Genomic DNA, 15,638 nt, shown 5'->3' on the forward strand with positions numbered 1-15,638 from the left:
GAAATATTTTAACCTTTACAGAAAATTAGTTTGCTTACCAGCAGTAGCCCTAAAACATCATTTTACAGGAACTATTGACACAGGCATTAGGCCCTGCTGTCTCTTAAAAAAATTAAAAAAATACATATCTTAAACATTTCTAAAACTGTCCTTGTATACGTCATGCATCTGAAATACTAGACGCTTTGTAAACAGAGTATTACATATTATATTTCATCATTTTGCCACAGGTTATAGATGTGAAAATCTGACAGGCTCAAAATGTCGTTAGTTAATGTCGGCAGTTAATCCAAGAGATCACACAAAGTCATCATTCAATGGTTGTCAAGGGTATAAATAAGTTCAACTCTCTCCTCTTCTCCATCACTTCTCTCGGCGGAACATCCTGAGACGAACAGCTTTGTTTTCAAAACCTCCTGAATGTAAGTACATCTTATTACGAAATATTAGATTATGTTAATGCTTTTAATGCATACTTTGTCCTGTGAAACGTTCTTTATTTTGTAGTTCCTGCACACCTTTTTGCATTTCAATTATACGGTGTTGGAGTATAAGTACAGTCACATCTGTCTTCTTAACCACTGATGTCATCAGTAACACCGCTGTCTGGAAGGCCAGAAGCTGCATTATGAAGTTTTCTAAGTCACACACACACAGTGTACACACGTGTGCATACTCCAGCAGACAAGCACCCAGAAGCTCGGTTTACTTGCTAATTTCGAAAACTTAATTTTCAGCTGTTGGTGACAATTGAAGATGGCAATCACTCTGCTGGTCCTGTTGGTCATCATGGTGTCCAAAGTGGACGCAAGTGATATCGGCGATCTGCAGAGAAAGGTCACGGCACTGAAATCACAGATTGGTAAGACTGAATATCACAATATTATATGCCAGACTGAGGCACTAGCTCTGGTGTAATAGTCTCGCTTGGTCAGTTTTTGTCCTTATCAACATTTATTTGCACGTTACTTAAAATGTTCTTCAAGTGACATACATTACACATCATTACTATCATTACCATTATTGACAGTAATGTCCTATAGGCTAACGGGTTTGCGGGTTATTGCTTCCTCTCTCTACTCTGATCCTTCGTGACACTTTTACAGATATCAGTCAATGTTAATTTAAACTGTTTATCTCTGCAATTCCTCCTCTGTTTAGGTTTGTTTGTCTTTCAGGTCACATGTGTTCTATTTCTCTACTACATGTTCACCTCACTGTCCTACTATTTCTATTACTGTCTACTACATTCCGATGCTACTTAATACACTGTGCTTTTGTGTAAATGTAACAGTTTCTCATCTGTTTTTCACAATATCTGTTGATGCCAAAATGAACAATCATATGTCTACTTGTCCCTGTAACCGTTTAAACATGGTTTGGCCTGCTTGCTGGGCGCTAGGAGTTGTGTGCACGATGACCTGTCAGTCTAATGAAAATCCTGTCTAGTGTATAATTTATCTAATTCTTATTGTATGTTGCTTTACCTCTTTATAGTTGCTTCTTTATATATTTGGAACATGTTCATAGTTCCATTTATTTTATTTTTGTTTATTCAAAGTCTCACCAATTCAATCATTCGCTATAAAATCTATTATTTTTTTTTCATATTTGCAAGTCTTAAAAACAGTATGCTAGAGGGCGCATGAACGCCTCTTACATTACTGTTCTTAGATTTACAACTCTTTTTGTAAGATGCTTTCAGCCTAAATGGCTGCAGGATGCGAAATCTCTCACATTTTGTTTGTTTATGTCGAGATTTAGTATCTTTCTGATGTATGATGTTTGTTGCGCCATTCACACTGTTCTTGATTTATCTTCACTGTTTGTGCTGCGTCGTTTTTTTCCTTTGACACCTTCATCCACTAACGGCTTGTGTGTCGTGTCCTTAGTTTTTCTCATGGACTAAAGAATGAGGGACATGTGTTGTTATTCAGACCAAGTCCGGAGTTGCCTTTCTCCCTCCTGTTGGAAGGACGGAAATTGTGATATGTGTGTAGTGTGTTGTCGTCTGCAAACATTTCAACTGTTGTATATAAAGGGGAAGATTGTCAGTATAGATGTAGCGAAACTTATTCATTTCATTTTTATAGCTACCGTTTACACTTTGCAAGAAAAGGGGTAAGGAGCCTGAGGAAATCCGTTTTTAGTTTGTATAATTGTAGTTTTCTATTGTACAGATGACCATCTGTAGCTTCGAAGGCTTTAATAAAATCTACAAATAAGATTATTTCTTTTTCAGATCTTCTCTCAAGACGAGTTTTTTTCAGGGCGACATTTAAAGATTTCAAAACATCGTGTGAATTTGGGAAAGTGGTCATCTTTGACACAGCGCAGACAAACATAGGCAACGCCTACAGCTCTACCACCGGGGTCTTCACGGCTCCTTACCGCGGGGACTACGTCATCGTTTGGCGATCCTTCTCTCTTGGCGCAGGTGATATAAACTGGGATTTGTACATCAATGACCAGATGGCGCTGCGAGCTCGATCTCTGACTTCAGGCGACTCTAGTAACGAGAGTGTCATGCCCGTCACTCTACAGGCCGGAGACCGGGTCTATGTTGCAAGTCCTAACAGTCTGAACTTCTGGGGACTGAACCACAGCATCTTTGCCGGGTGGCTTGTCACGGCATTTTAATCTTCGTTTACTGGCGAAAAGAGGAACAAAAAGAAACGATATCAACACCTTTTCTGGATATTGCCTTTCCGTATCATTCCCACTTACTCTTACTATTGTTGATTTCTGCTTTATTTAGAAGTAAATCCACTATGTAATTTCTGGCAAATATTAAACATGAACGCACACACAATTAAAAATGGATCAAACATGTTTCTATTTTCAGTGCAAAACTAAACGATATAATAACTGAAGTCAAATAGAGAATGTTTAAAGTACTAAATATAACGCTATCAAAAATTGTTTACAATAGCTACGATAACCGACATTAATAAGAAATGAGAGGACTGATTTGATGTAAAAACAGACCACATTGGACTTCGTTTCAGCTTTGACTACAGTAGGTTAACATTGTATTTTGGCATATAAAAATTGCCTGCATGGAAGAAGTATTTTTGCATTAGTATGAAACCTGTAACAATTCTTTTTTAGGTCTCTTCTGTCTGAACCTCTTCAAAATAAAGAAATATTCATTGCTGCAAAACTGTTCTGGGTTCGTTATTTAGTTTTGTAGCTGAAGATCGTGTGGTAAAGGTGTCGCTGTGCTAGTCTCTGTGTGTGTGTGTTGACGGGGTGAGCGGTGCTACGTGTCAAGGATCAAAGCACTTGTTCCCACCTGTCTTTATCTGCCTGCAAGTTATAAGGTTATTGAGATAACGCATGACGAAGACTGTACTGTCTCTGGACAAAGTCAAAACTGAAGTGGAATTTACTTCACATCAATTTATTCCTCTGATTTAATACTTCATTCTCCAAACACTTGACACACCGGAAATCTCCCGCTAAACATCAATCAACGGTACGTTGGACAGCAAGAACATTTACAGAGAAAAACTGTTGTCCACCTACAGAATGTTAACAGAACATTGTAGGTTATTAGGAACCAAAAACCGCGACCATCACCTGTATTATGACAATGGGAGTGATGTCGGGGAGCAGAGGACTCAGTTTCCACAAAGCACACCATGTTGTTTTAAGCTGTTTGAGTTGCTTTAGCGACGACAGATGTAAGAACAAGCAAACAGTCGCTAGGATCAGGAGGCCACGACCAGGATGGAATACAATCAAGTGGATGAAGAATATTTGTATCAAATCTCTGACAGTTTGTTTAATAAAGTAATATATTGCATCGAAAGTGTTCCAACATGTTGTGTTGTTAGTGATGAGATTATTTTAATCTGTCAAGTTTCTTCTGAAAACTATTTTTTATTTAGTTTACTTTCTGTTTTAAAGCTGATGTTCGGGCGTCTTTATACAAACAACAAACACGGATTAACGTATAGTAGAAAGCATTATCAGGTAAAGAAAAAAAAACCGGATTATGAAAAAAATCATAGAATTCTCTTCACCTGTTTGGGTCGATGACTGTATATGTGACCCTCCACGACGAAATGAGTCTTAAGTCGGAAATTTGAGATTTGCGAAATTAGCACATTTTTAAAAGTAGAGGTTCTGAACTTTCTTTTGATATAAAATTTGTTCTTTTAGACCTAACATTGAGTGACAACCAGCACAAATCAAATAAGAATGCAATGACACCACATGACATATTGTCATCTCAAACTACACACTGTTGGCAGAATACCTGGACCAGGATTTGACCTAACACCGCACAAACATCAATAAACAAACTATTTTTACTTGGTCTATGCTCGTCCTTAAAATCATCCCTGCCAGTGGTTAACCAGGTTGCTTTAACGTCTTCAACTATCTCTTGCCTTTCCCTCTCTGTTTTTTTTTTCTCTCTTTGTTTAATAATCGTCACAAGTGTTTATATATAAATATAGTTAACGTATTATACGGTGTCTTAAGATTTGTCATTTCTTTGTTTACACATATTTATTGACCAACTGACCTTTAACATAGGACAAAAAATTGATAAAGAGAATATTTGATTGGTTGGTTAATCTTATTCCCTGAGTGCCTATAAAGCTACAACGTGTTGCTTCTTGAGGACTGGTGTATTTTATTTACTTGTAACAGATGAAAACCCTGTTGAGCTAGCTGTATCTTGTGTCTCTCTGTGTCTCTCACTCAAAAAGCAAATGGTTGCCAACCCTTTCTCATGCCCTCTACCATTTGATTTGAGGTTGTGTGTGAGTGTGTTTGAAAAAGTTCTCGTGACATAAAAGTCGATAATTACACCTGCTGCAGTCACACCTGGTGAGTCACAGGTTCTCACACGAGGACACTGAGGACTACGAGGTTTGCTGTCAGTGTACCGTGACGAGAGATGTATTTCACTTAAATGCTCGTAGAATACGACTCATGGAAAAACATTTTGGATCGGTTTGACTACCATCAAGAATCTTTTAATAGTTGGAAAATATATGTGATATACTACGTTCCTTAGCTAGGCTATTTGTTGTCAATGTTGTTGCTTTGTGTGTCTGTCTGAACCCTGTTTCCACATGTGAGGACTAAAACCTTGGTGTAAGAACAAAAGATCGCGTGTGATAAAAAGAAATTGTTTGCTCACCATCGGAAACGGTCTACTTGCATCGCAACTTATTTTCAAAATAAAACTGTACTCCATTGAAAAATATAACGTGTTAGACGTCTTCGGCAGCTCAGTCACCTGGTATATACAACTAACCAGTGCACAGAGTCACTGTACTTTCGAAACAGACTCTGAAAACTTTATGAATACCACCACACAAACCAGCGCACGCGCGCACGCGCTCACACACAGGCCTACTTCAATCCATCACGTACTACACATACTATCGACCTTTTCTATTCTCTCTCACCCTGTTTGTCATAATCAAAAGTTTATTTAAATGTAGAGAGATGTAGTTAAAATAGTTAAAGAGAGTGAGAGAGCATATGTACATTGTCTATGAAGATATATTTGACCTTTACACCTTCTATGTAGAACACAGAAGTAAATTATGTGTCAGTATGTGTGGTTGTGTGCGCGTGATCTCGTCTCAGGGTAAGGGGGAGAACCCGATCTTTTAAACCTAGATGGTTATCACACATCACCTCCCCTGATCAAATTTTTTTTCTTCATAGCTGCAGTATCACTCTCATGTCGTAATGTGGATTATGAGTAACAAGTGCTTCTTGAATGTGGTTTGTCTCGGTAACAGGGAACATAATTTGACTGATATCATTTGTTTTTCATTGCTAGTTGACAAAGTAAAGAAAATAAACATATTCTAGTCTGCAACTTATTTAGTTTATGGTTTCCTGTAATCTTTCTTTTCTAGCAGCAAAACACCACATTTTTCTCCAAATACCTGCTTTTTTCTAACCGAAGATTGAAAGGAGTGGGAAAGAGAGAGGTCGTGTAGGTAAGTTGTTTCAGACTTGTTTATCAATGTGGAGAAAATATATTGCTTTTCTGCGGTAACGGCCGGTGTCTTATTTTCCATCGCAAACTTACGTGTATACAGGATTAAAATTTGTAACACAATATAGCGAGTTTTGATCATTGCTTACTTCTGTGTAAATGTCTATATAATAACAACAAGAAACTGTCAAAGGCTATTCACATGTTTAATATATATGATATAAGTAATATGTTGAAAATATACTCCGATGAAACGAAATTTAATCCTGACAGGGGTGCAAACTATAACTGCCAAGAAACACGATGTGCAAATGTCCTGTTATCGTGATAAGCCTCACGAGACATTTTAAATAGAAGAAGGAAGTGATTTCCAGTCCTGTCCACAGTGTGTCACCACCACTTGAAGTCAGAGGTCGCACGAATGACAGTTTTGTTGTTCGTGTGGCAGGTGGATATGATTTCAGCATAGCTGTTCACATTGCGTTGTTAGTTGTGTTGTCAACATTTGTAGTTCTTAACAGTGAGACAAGTGATGGCTGTGTGGAGTCTGTGGATACTGTGTGGTGTCGCACTACTCGCTGTAAAGGTTGACTCAGGTAATAAGCTGTTATATTAGTCGAAATATTAGCTTAGCTATGACAACGAAGACTATGATGACAATTAGGTCATAGTGTTAATTCGTTTTCTCTTCAGCTAATTTTTACTAAAATTATTTCGTTTCTTATGATAACTTTAACCTGTGTAGATGTAACTAGGTGACTACACAAAGGCTTGAGGCAGCGTGACGCTGACAGTGTATCACTTGGTAATTATTGCCCTTATCATGGTCACAACTTGTAGTCTGTAGTTTCTTGTGACACCAAACAGGGAAGAATAAAAAACTCCTAGAACACATTCTCAGTTTTCAGTTTCCAAAACTATCCACCAACTTGAATCTGGGTCCGTACACCACTCGTTATATTAATGTTAATGGTGGATATGTTGTATTACATTAGTTAACCTAAATTTAATCATCACTATGTACAAGAAGTAGTCGATTACAGAATTCATCATTTAAAAGCACAAATACCACACCATGTTACACATGAAACAAGTTCTGACTGTTAGCTCATTAGCTTTTCAGCCTCTCATACTTAGCACACAGGAAATGTTTTATCCCATTTAAGCTCACATTCTTTTATAGATGGATACCCTTTGGGTCAAATCTCACAACAATTATCAAGGTGTTATTTTCAATCATGATAGCGTCGTTGTTATTTTACCTAATTATAATAAATTAGCATTTGGTTTATAATCAGGATGTTTGTTGTTGTTTCGCACTTCTCTCCTTGAAATAGGCCAAGGTCTAGTCTATACAAAAGTTTTTGTTCTCTGTATTTCTGTAGGATACTCTACTAGTTTCTTTGTTTCTAAAGAGACGTGCATGGAAGAATTACTTGCATACTATCATTTTTTGAACCAATCCCGGTCATCCAAGACTACAGATGATAAAGAACAAAAGTGTTCTCAAGGAACTTTTTAACTGGAGCTACAGGAGCAGGGAGGGCGGTATCTGTGGGGAAGTAAAAACCAGTAAACTGACAAAAACGAGACAATTATTTTGAATTTTTATTTAACAAGTGTATTGATTTATCACTGATTGCTTAAGTTTGTGTTTCAGCTATATACATTCGTGTTTGTTCTGACGAAAAAAGAACTGTCATAGAGGACACCAACGTGACTTTCATTTGTGGCCAATATCAAAATCAGGTAGAATGGTCTTGGTCTTACCCTAACAACTGGCAATGGTATGGATTTGGTTCCTGCAATCGCACGGGGTGTAGGCTCTACAACGGAGTTACATTACCAGTAAAATTATCCAAATTGACTTCATCCTCTTCATGGATTTACGAGAGTCAACTTGACATCAACGTTGTTACAAGATACCAAGCATATGCTTACCATTGCCGCGATACCGACTCAGGGAGAACAGCAACGTGTGGACTACGGTTAATCGGTGAGCTGGGCTTAAATATAGTCGTCAGGCTTTAACTGTATGATGAGTATGAGTTGTAACATACCTACAGTCATTTTCATTTTTGTGTCATTCACAGGACAAAATGTTTTGGCCTGGCCGGCTGAGGGTTGCTTGCAAATAAAGTTATCTTTGTTTTTGTAATTTGAGACTCACTCAACAAATGCCTTTCAAAAAACTTTACTTAGAAGCAATGTTTTTGTAACTTAATCTCGTAATATTAAAAAAACTGTTATCGAATGTATATCATGATTACTTTATTATTATTTTTTCACATTGTATCTGTTTTAATTCCATCCTTTTATTCGTTTGCATCTTGTCAAAGATATATCCCTTCTAACAGGGATATAGAGTGAAGTTAGCAATATCACTATCAAATACTTGCTTGTTGTAATGATATCAAAGACAGGGACAGTACCTAATAGATAAAGACAAAAGAAAAAGGTAGCCACACAGAAGTTAATAATATGCATCATCATCGTCGTCGTCGTCGTCGTCGTCGTCGTTGGAAGGTCTTAATAATAAGGTATGTTTTTTTTTATTGTTTCTATAACAGCACCCGCTATCATCAGTGGTGACAGTTGCAGTGTGCGGGTCTCAAAGTGGCAGATATACGGGACATGCGCAGTTGAAAGGATGTACGCGTCAGATGATGTTTATACTTGCATTTGGCGGAAAAACAATAATCAGGTACTCCAGCCTGAGTTTTCCTAAGTCAAATAATTGGAAATTAATGCATATGGAAGAATATCAATCCTTTTAACCACACACTCTTCCTAATAACAGACTTGCTAATGCACAGAGATCGCTTAAGACCATAATGACTACAGGATATTATCTCTCTCTCTCTCTGATGAAACCATGAGTAACACTGTATAACACCTTACAGTCATAATTTTTTTTTAAAATTGTGTCAAAGAACACGACTTTCAGAAATTTAAGGATCTGATGCAGCCATTCCATATATATATCTACATTGTATATTGTGTGAGATTTTACAAAGCGCTGGACTGTGGAACATAAACTGAAATAAACAAAAGTCACTTAAGTTTGGAAAGGTCTCAGTAAGATCCAATTAATGTCCCAAGCAATCCTGATAAAGAAGAACATAATTACTAATCACTTTTTCCCCATATATGTTTATACGTGCATTGATTTATTTGATTCATTGAGTCATTTGATACCAAAAGATGGATGACAGAAAGATAAGATTTGTTTTTTTAGCAATTAGTCTCCCGTGTCAATATCGCTTCGGTTTCAACGTCCACATTTTGATACTTTTTTATGTTATGACAATTTGTATGTGATTATTATATTATCATCTGCGACTAACTCGTTTTATTAAAACACTTTGCAGATCCAAGAAGGATTTCAAGAACCCATAACTTATTATACTTTTGGCTCTAGATCTTACAGAAGAGGAGTTTGCTCCTTTAGTCAAAATATGCCTGTTTCCCAGGGCAACTACAACTACAGCATGGATATAGATCCTGGTTCCCAGAATTTCTTCTATAAAACCATAAACATAGGTAAGATGATACGTTTAGATAATTTAAGATTAAATACAAGATATTTTAAATACTTTTAATCACTCTTACTTCCTGACAAAACATCCATTTTTAAAGCACAAATACACCGATTTTAAATATTTTTTTAAGAATTGATTGTCTCTGCCAAATCATTCGCTACGTTTACAAAAAGTTTAACACACACGTAACTCAGATTAAATACACCAAATTGAAGGCTTCTAGTTTTGTTTATTTACAGTATCAATATATTGTTTCTCAGAAATATTACAACTAGTTTCGTATTTATATCCTTACTCAAAACAGAAAAAAATTAACTAAAACCAGTATCTTAATCATTTTATTACTTCTTATTTAATAAGCAGTTAACCAAAATCAAATCCTCTGTGTTATAATTCGGCACAAAAATCAAGTTGTTGTTTGTAGTAAGAGACTTTAAGTTAAAAATAAATCCCGTATATCCGATGTTATCTAAAAAAAGCCCTATAAGCTGCTAATTAAAGTTTATATTCCCCTATCCTGTTTAAGAGGTTTTTATGATATTTTCTCACCTGTTATTTCTTTCGTGAAATTGTGACAGTCGCAACGACAATAAGACGTAATTAGTTTCTTTAAATATTTATTGTTCAGAGGTTTGATAATACTATAACACTATCACTACCACTCTCATTTCCCAGCTTCCTATTTACTCTCTACAAGGCTTTCTTATTATACGCTTATCATTTCTTTCGACATTTTACTTTTATTTCTCCTTTTTGTCAGTTTAAACCACTCTGTGCTCTTTCTGTACCGCCCCGTTAATGAAATCTTGCTTGTTTTGTATAGATTATCCTAGATACATTTCGTCACAGGAGTTGTTGTTCAAACAAAATCTTTACAGAAATGAAAATAACTACATTTATAATTAGTATTCACCATTTGGAGAATTTATATTTTACAGATATGCGTTTGTGTGTGTGCAGTTCCTCCTGATGAACCTAGCCATGACTGTCCAGAAACTGTTTTTGAGGGTTCTGACATCACTTGCAAATGTACCTCTTCAAATTTAGGAACTCCACCTGCTGAATTTGCTTGGGATGGAATTGGTACTGATACATTATTTCTCCAAGATATTCAGCCCAAAAATACTACCATAAACTATTCATGTCGGCTGATATGGGGTCCTGACGGATATATCAACAGTTCAATTGTTTACACTTTGCGAATAGCAGGTAAGTGTGTACTAAGTCTGTTATAAAGCTTCTTTGATGTGGTGCTAAATTCTTTTCATGTGCATGTATCTTATATGTGTAAAATAGTAAAACAGTTGATGCTCGACTTGTTCACTTTGTGTTCGAGGAACATTGGCAGCATTATTATTTTTCTTCGACCAGCAGTGTGAAGTTAAAATTATTCCTTAAACCAATAAATACCTACCTTGCTGAACAAAGATTGACTTTTTGTATTATACTTGTAAGCGACATACCTCAAAGAAGCAAGAGTAAGGAGAAGGTTGACTGTGATATAAATAAGACAAGGTGATTGTGCATTCGTGGTATTGCACTGTAAAAAGTTTGTTTTCTGTACCGATGATAGCTACATAATTTAATGGCATTTTATTGTATTAGATGTGTAATATATGTAACGTGTTATATTCAAAATTAATCAGATACTACCACACAATGTAAATAATATGTTTTTGTTTGTAATACTTTACACTCAGAAAACGAAAGAGAAAAGAACACTAAAGGAGGCATCATTGGTGGCTGTGTGGCAGCTGTTTTCATTCTAGCTATCATCGGAATTGTCATCGCTGTTTACATCGTTAAAAGGCGGAAAGGTTTGAATTTGTTTCTCTTGCTGACAAATCTTTTATAAAATGCCAAAGCTCCATCACTCCAACCGTCAAAATCTCTGTCTCCATTTCTTTTAATCTATAAACAATAGTTCTTTTAACTATTTCACTAAAAACAAGATTTAAAAAAAAATCTATCCGGATGTCTTCTTTTTAACTTGCTTTTGTCTCTTTGTAATTTTCCACTAAATACAATACAAATTTTTTTTTAAATGCACTATTAAAAGAAGTTTGTCGTTTGACGAACTAAAAATTTTACTGCGAAATTTAGCAAATCGTTTTTCAAACACTTTTCTTTCGGAATGTACTACTTGTCATTTGGTCGTTGAAAGCTGCTGTATGATTCTACTCCCTCCCGGAATGTTTAACATCTCCATGAAACATGACTTTCCTAGTCAGGCGAGTTACTTTTCTGTTAATTAAATATAAACAATTTATGTACCATCCTTAGTGTCAGCACATTAAACACAGTTAATAATTTGCTTGTTTTTTAGTAATACTTTTTGCATTCCAGTATCTTGATTCAGACATTTTTGTATACTAAATGCGTGCTTGTTAATGTTTTTAATATCCTCCTATGTCGATATTTCAAAATATAGGTAATATCCTGTAGAAATCTTCTACAAAATTATTTAAAATATTCAGACTACATTTTTTGAATGAAGCATCACTCATAAAACTTAAAGTGTAGTGTTTAAATGCATATAGTATTTTCTCCTTTAGCTACAAGATATTACAAATGCAGCGTCTGTATCTAAATTAATTTGAGAAGGTGGTTAGATTTTATAAATACAACTTTCACATATATTATTATAAACTGTATAAGTTATTGGAATTTTTTAAGCTCTAAGCTTACTACAGCTTGCTGTTGATTTGCAGGAAAGTTTGGAAGAGGAAACATTAACCTGAGATTTTGGCAATGTCTTTGCAAGTTCTTTCATCAGAAAAAGCCACCAACTAAGCCACCAACTACGCCCTATGCAGTGGTCAACAAGCCCAAGCCACAGATTCCCATCAGGCGTCAGGCGGCTTCTTCCGGCGACCTCTACACTGTCGCTATGACAACGACATCTAGTGACCTCAATGGCGAATATGTAACAATCTGTGAAACTAACGAGGATGCAATTTATGAAATAAACAGGGAAGGCAATAACCTGGCGAGCCAAGGCGTGCAGGAAACGACAGAATGGAGGACTGCAGTCGCGCCGGCAATGAAATCCAAACCAATGACACCAGGAACAAGAAATATCAGTGACATACCAGGTAAAAGTCATGGAACCATCCACCAATTTTAAACATCATGTTTCAGTGCCCTTGTGGGTAACAAGACAATGATAAAATGAACACAACACAAAGCTTGAGCGGCTAAAACTTTAGCCTAGTAAATGTAACACGCAATTTTATGTAAGATAACTCTGGTAAAAACAAGTAAATAGAATTAAATTGTTAATTAATTATCCAACTTTGCGGTCAAAGGTATAATATATAAATATCAAAACAATGTAGATACAAATAAGTGTTTTAAAGATCTTTTTGTAAGTTGTAAAAATCGAATTATTAAGTAAAACGTTTTTCTATATGCAAATATACTTACCAGATTTAGTTAGATAATAAAGGACTGTAAAATTGAAATAGGAGATCGATAAAGATTTTGTTTGTCGTTTCAATGGTCAGGCTATATGAATGTCACTGAAGTACCGACTGATTCTGGTTTGGGTGTCTACCACGTGGTTGCCAGTGCTGTAACGCCTACAGGATTAAAGCCAGAAATATTGGTAAGATATCATCATCATCATCATCATCATCTTTTATTATGGGCTATTTGATAGTGCAGTATTGTTTACTAGACGCTGTAGCTGTTTCTTCTAAAGTATGTACATATCACTAATAAAATGCATGTTTAAACAGAACAATCATGAAGCAGGGATTTCAGAAGAGGAATACCATGCCCTACACTTTGAAGAGGATCGGACTGCACAGGAGGACCAAGCTTCTACCTACCACCATCTGCAACATGAATAAAGTATAAAAACTATATTTAACACTACAGTGCAAACATTTACTTTAATAACAAATATTCTGCACGAGTGTAAAGTGCATTTCTATGAACTGATTTAAGCAATAGATTGATCACATTTGATTTACCCAAAACCACCTTATGTAGTAACCGAGCGAAAAAAAAAAGTGAACAACGCTCTAGGCTAATTTAAAGGATGCTTTTCTTAAAGTTTGCTGCTTCTGACAATTATCAAAAGTTAAGTTTCTATGTTATGTATAAACTTAAATATATATATAACTACTCTTTCACACTCTAAGGTAATTTTATCTAGTGTGTGGAATTTTTTTTTTTAAGTTTAACATATGCATGTCAATATTATAATATCAAATGTTGTCCTTCATTTGAATATTGTTACTTCTTGCCTTATATGGAGTAGTGAAACGCCTATGAAATTTTTAAATCATAATATAAGATTGTGACAAAAGATTTTCATCTATATTGAATGTTTTAACTGTTTGAGTATTTTTGTTGAGCTAACTGTCAGTTTCTCTTGTATGTATCTTACCTGGAAATTCATAAAATACTGATTGTGATGTTGGTTTTAAGTAAAAAGCAAATAAAATAATGAAATCTCTTCAGCATTTGTGTTATTTTTATTAAAATTTGGTTTTGGTCCTGAAGTGTGTTCTTCGAATTACTACAGTTAAAACAAATAATTGTGTTCCCTATTTTATTAGTTATCTACTCCTCCTAGCCTCTTTTGTTTTTCATATTTTTTCTTTATCTTTGTGTGTATTTTATTGAGTTTACTTTTTAATTACAGAAGTAGGAATGTTTTTAACTATTTTTATGAATAGTCATCTCTAGCACTAATAGTCGGACAAAAACACATTTGTCATTACTAAACAAAAAGCAATCGTGATGCTGACAAACATTTTACAAAGCTCTGTTTTTAATTGTCACATATTTCTACACAAGGAACATATTTCTGCCTGGCGTGTCGTCTTTTATGGCTATACAAACAAGGATTTCTTTATAATTGTAGCTCCATTGTACGACACAGCCAGACGACCTGCCAACAACGAACACAGTTATGATGATCTCACCCAGAAATCAGGTGACACACCCCAGTCGCCAGGTACATTATGGTGACATATCCTTCAAGCTACAATGTGTTTATTACACCTAGCATACAATATTATTTTACTTTTGTTTCCAAGTTTGTTCTCCAGTAAAAAGCATAAATATTGTATTATTTTATTATATTCATAATATCTTGTACACAAAACATAACCGTACTGTTTTTTTAACGATCTATTTATCTACTGACTCAGAAATTAGGGATGGCATGATTGCAAATGACAATCATTGCTACGAGGAAGTGATTCTGGAAAGACCAAATGCAACACAACCTACAGGTATAAGTAATATCATCAAAAAATAATCTTTACAAACCTTTTTTGTGAAACAATGCAAATCTATTAACTTTAAATTATGTTAGCTTTCGCGAGTTTTTATCTTTATCTTTTGGAAACTTTTATATTATTTTTTCTATTTTTTCTAGTCGCAATATTTGTTGTGCCGAGGACGTCTCAGACTGTTTCAAGTCCTTAAAAGTTTACACACTGCGGTGGAAAGTCACACTGGCTGTGCTTGAATGTCACGGAATCACTCTAACAAAACATTGTGTACTTTGAAAAATGGCGCTGGAAGAAAATGAGCAAAATATACATAATAAAAAGATTGTTTTCCATTTGCTGGTGATGAACATAGACTTGTTCCAGTCACAATATTTCTAAAAGTAAAAGGTTTTTACGATGAAAGTACTGTAGCAGAATAATATCGTTACTATATTAAATCTTTATTGTGACTTCTTTCGTTGTTTTTGTTAAAAGGCTTTTTTAACGTTTGAAATTTATTTACACACATATATGTTCACTAGAAAGCTGGTAGTATTAATTTTTTAACAGCTTATAAACTATTTTAGAGCCAAAGAAAATGTCCTTCTTTCCTTTTCGGATGTCTGACTCCTTACTTTGTTCTTTCTCTATTTCTCTTGCAAAATACGAAGTGGACCACTTAACAGAAGTCACCTTCCTATAAAACGCTCGGATGAGGCTTTATTTGTTTGTTTGTTTGTTTGTTTGTTTGTTTGTTTGTTTGTTTGTTTGGTTTGGTTGGTTGGTTGGTTGGTTGGTTGGTTGGTTGGTTGGTTGGTTGGTTGGTTGGTTGGTTGGTTGGTTGGTTGGTTGGTTGGTTGGTTTCTGTCTTCAATGATGTTTATGTAAACA

General features: G+C 35.3%; 2 protein-coding genes across 3 annotated transcripts; both read left to right on the plus strand.

The window, feature by feature from the left end:
• The first annotated feature begins 366 nt into the window (after positions 1–366).
• Positions 367–3,158, plus strand: LOC112568344. Its single transcript, XM_025245601.1, has 3 exons — positions 367–422; positions 738–862; positions 2,243–3,158. Exons 2-3 carry the CDS (start codon positions 757–759, stop codon positions 2,638–2,640), a joined length of 504 nt encoding a protein of 167 aa, XP_025101386.1. The 5' UTR covers positions 367–422; positions 738–756; the 3' UTR covers positions 2,641–3,158.
• Positions 3,159–5,772: 2,614 nt separating this feature from the next.
• On the plus strand, positions 5,773–15,189 carry LOC112568731. Of its 2 annotated transcripts, none has more exons than XM_025246191.1 (10): positions 5,773–5,975; positions 6,248–6,570; positions 7,635–7,970; positions 8,545–8,678; positions 9,346–9,517; positions 10,477–10,725; positions 11,217–11,333; positions 14,393–14,485; positions 14,682–14,765; positions 14,912–15,189. In XM_025246191.1, the coding sequence occupies exons 2-10, from the start codon at positions 6,507–6,509 to the stop codon at positions 14,959–14,961; spliced, it is 1,299 nt and encodes a 432-aa protein (XP_025101976.1). In that variant the 5' UTR covers positions 5,773–5,975; positions 6,248–6,506; the 3' UTR covers positions 14,962–15,189. The 2 variants fall into 2 exon arrangements, with proteins under 2 accessions (XP_025101976.1, XP_025101975.1); XM_025246190.1 differs by lacking the exons at positions 14,393–14,485; positions 14,682–14,765; positions 14,912–15,189 and adding exons at positions 12,228–12,611; positions 13,023–13,123; positions 13,257–13,981 and having other exon boundaries at positions 5,858–5,975.
• Positions 15,190–15,638: the final 449 nt, after the last annotated feature.

Source organism: Pomacea canaliculata, linkage group LG7, assembly GCF_003073045.1.
Source record: "Pomacea canaliculata isolate SZHN2017 linkage group LG7, ASM307304v1, whole genome shotgun sequence".
Lineage (NCBI taxonomy): Eukaryota > Metazoa > Mollusca > Gastropoda > Architaenioglossa > Ampullariidae > Pomacea > Pomacea canaliculata.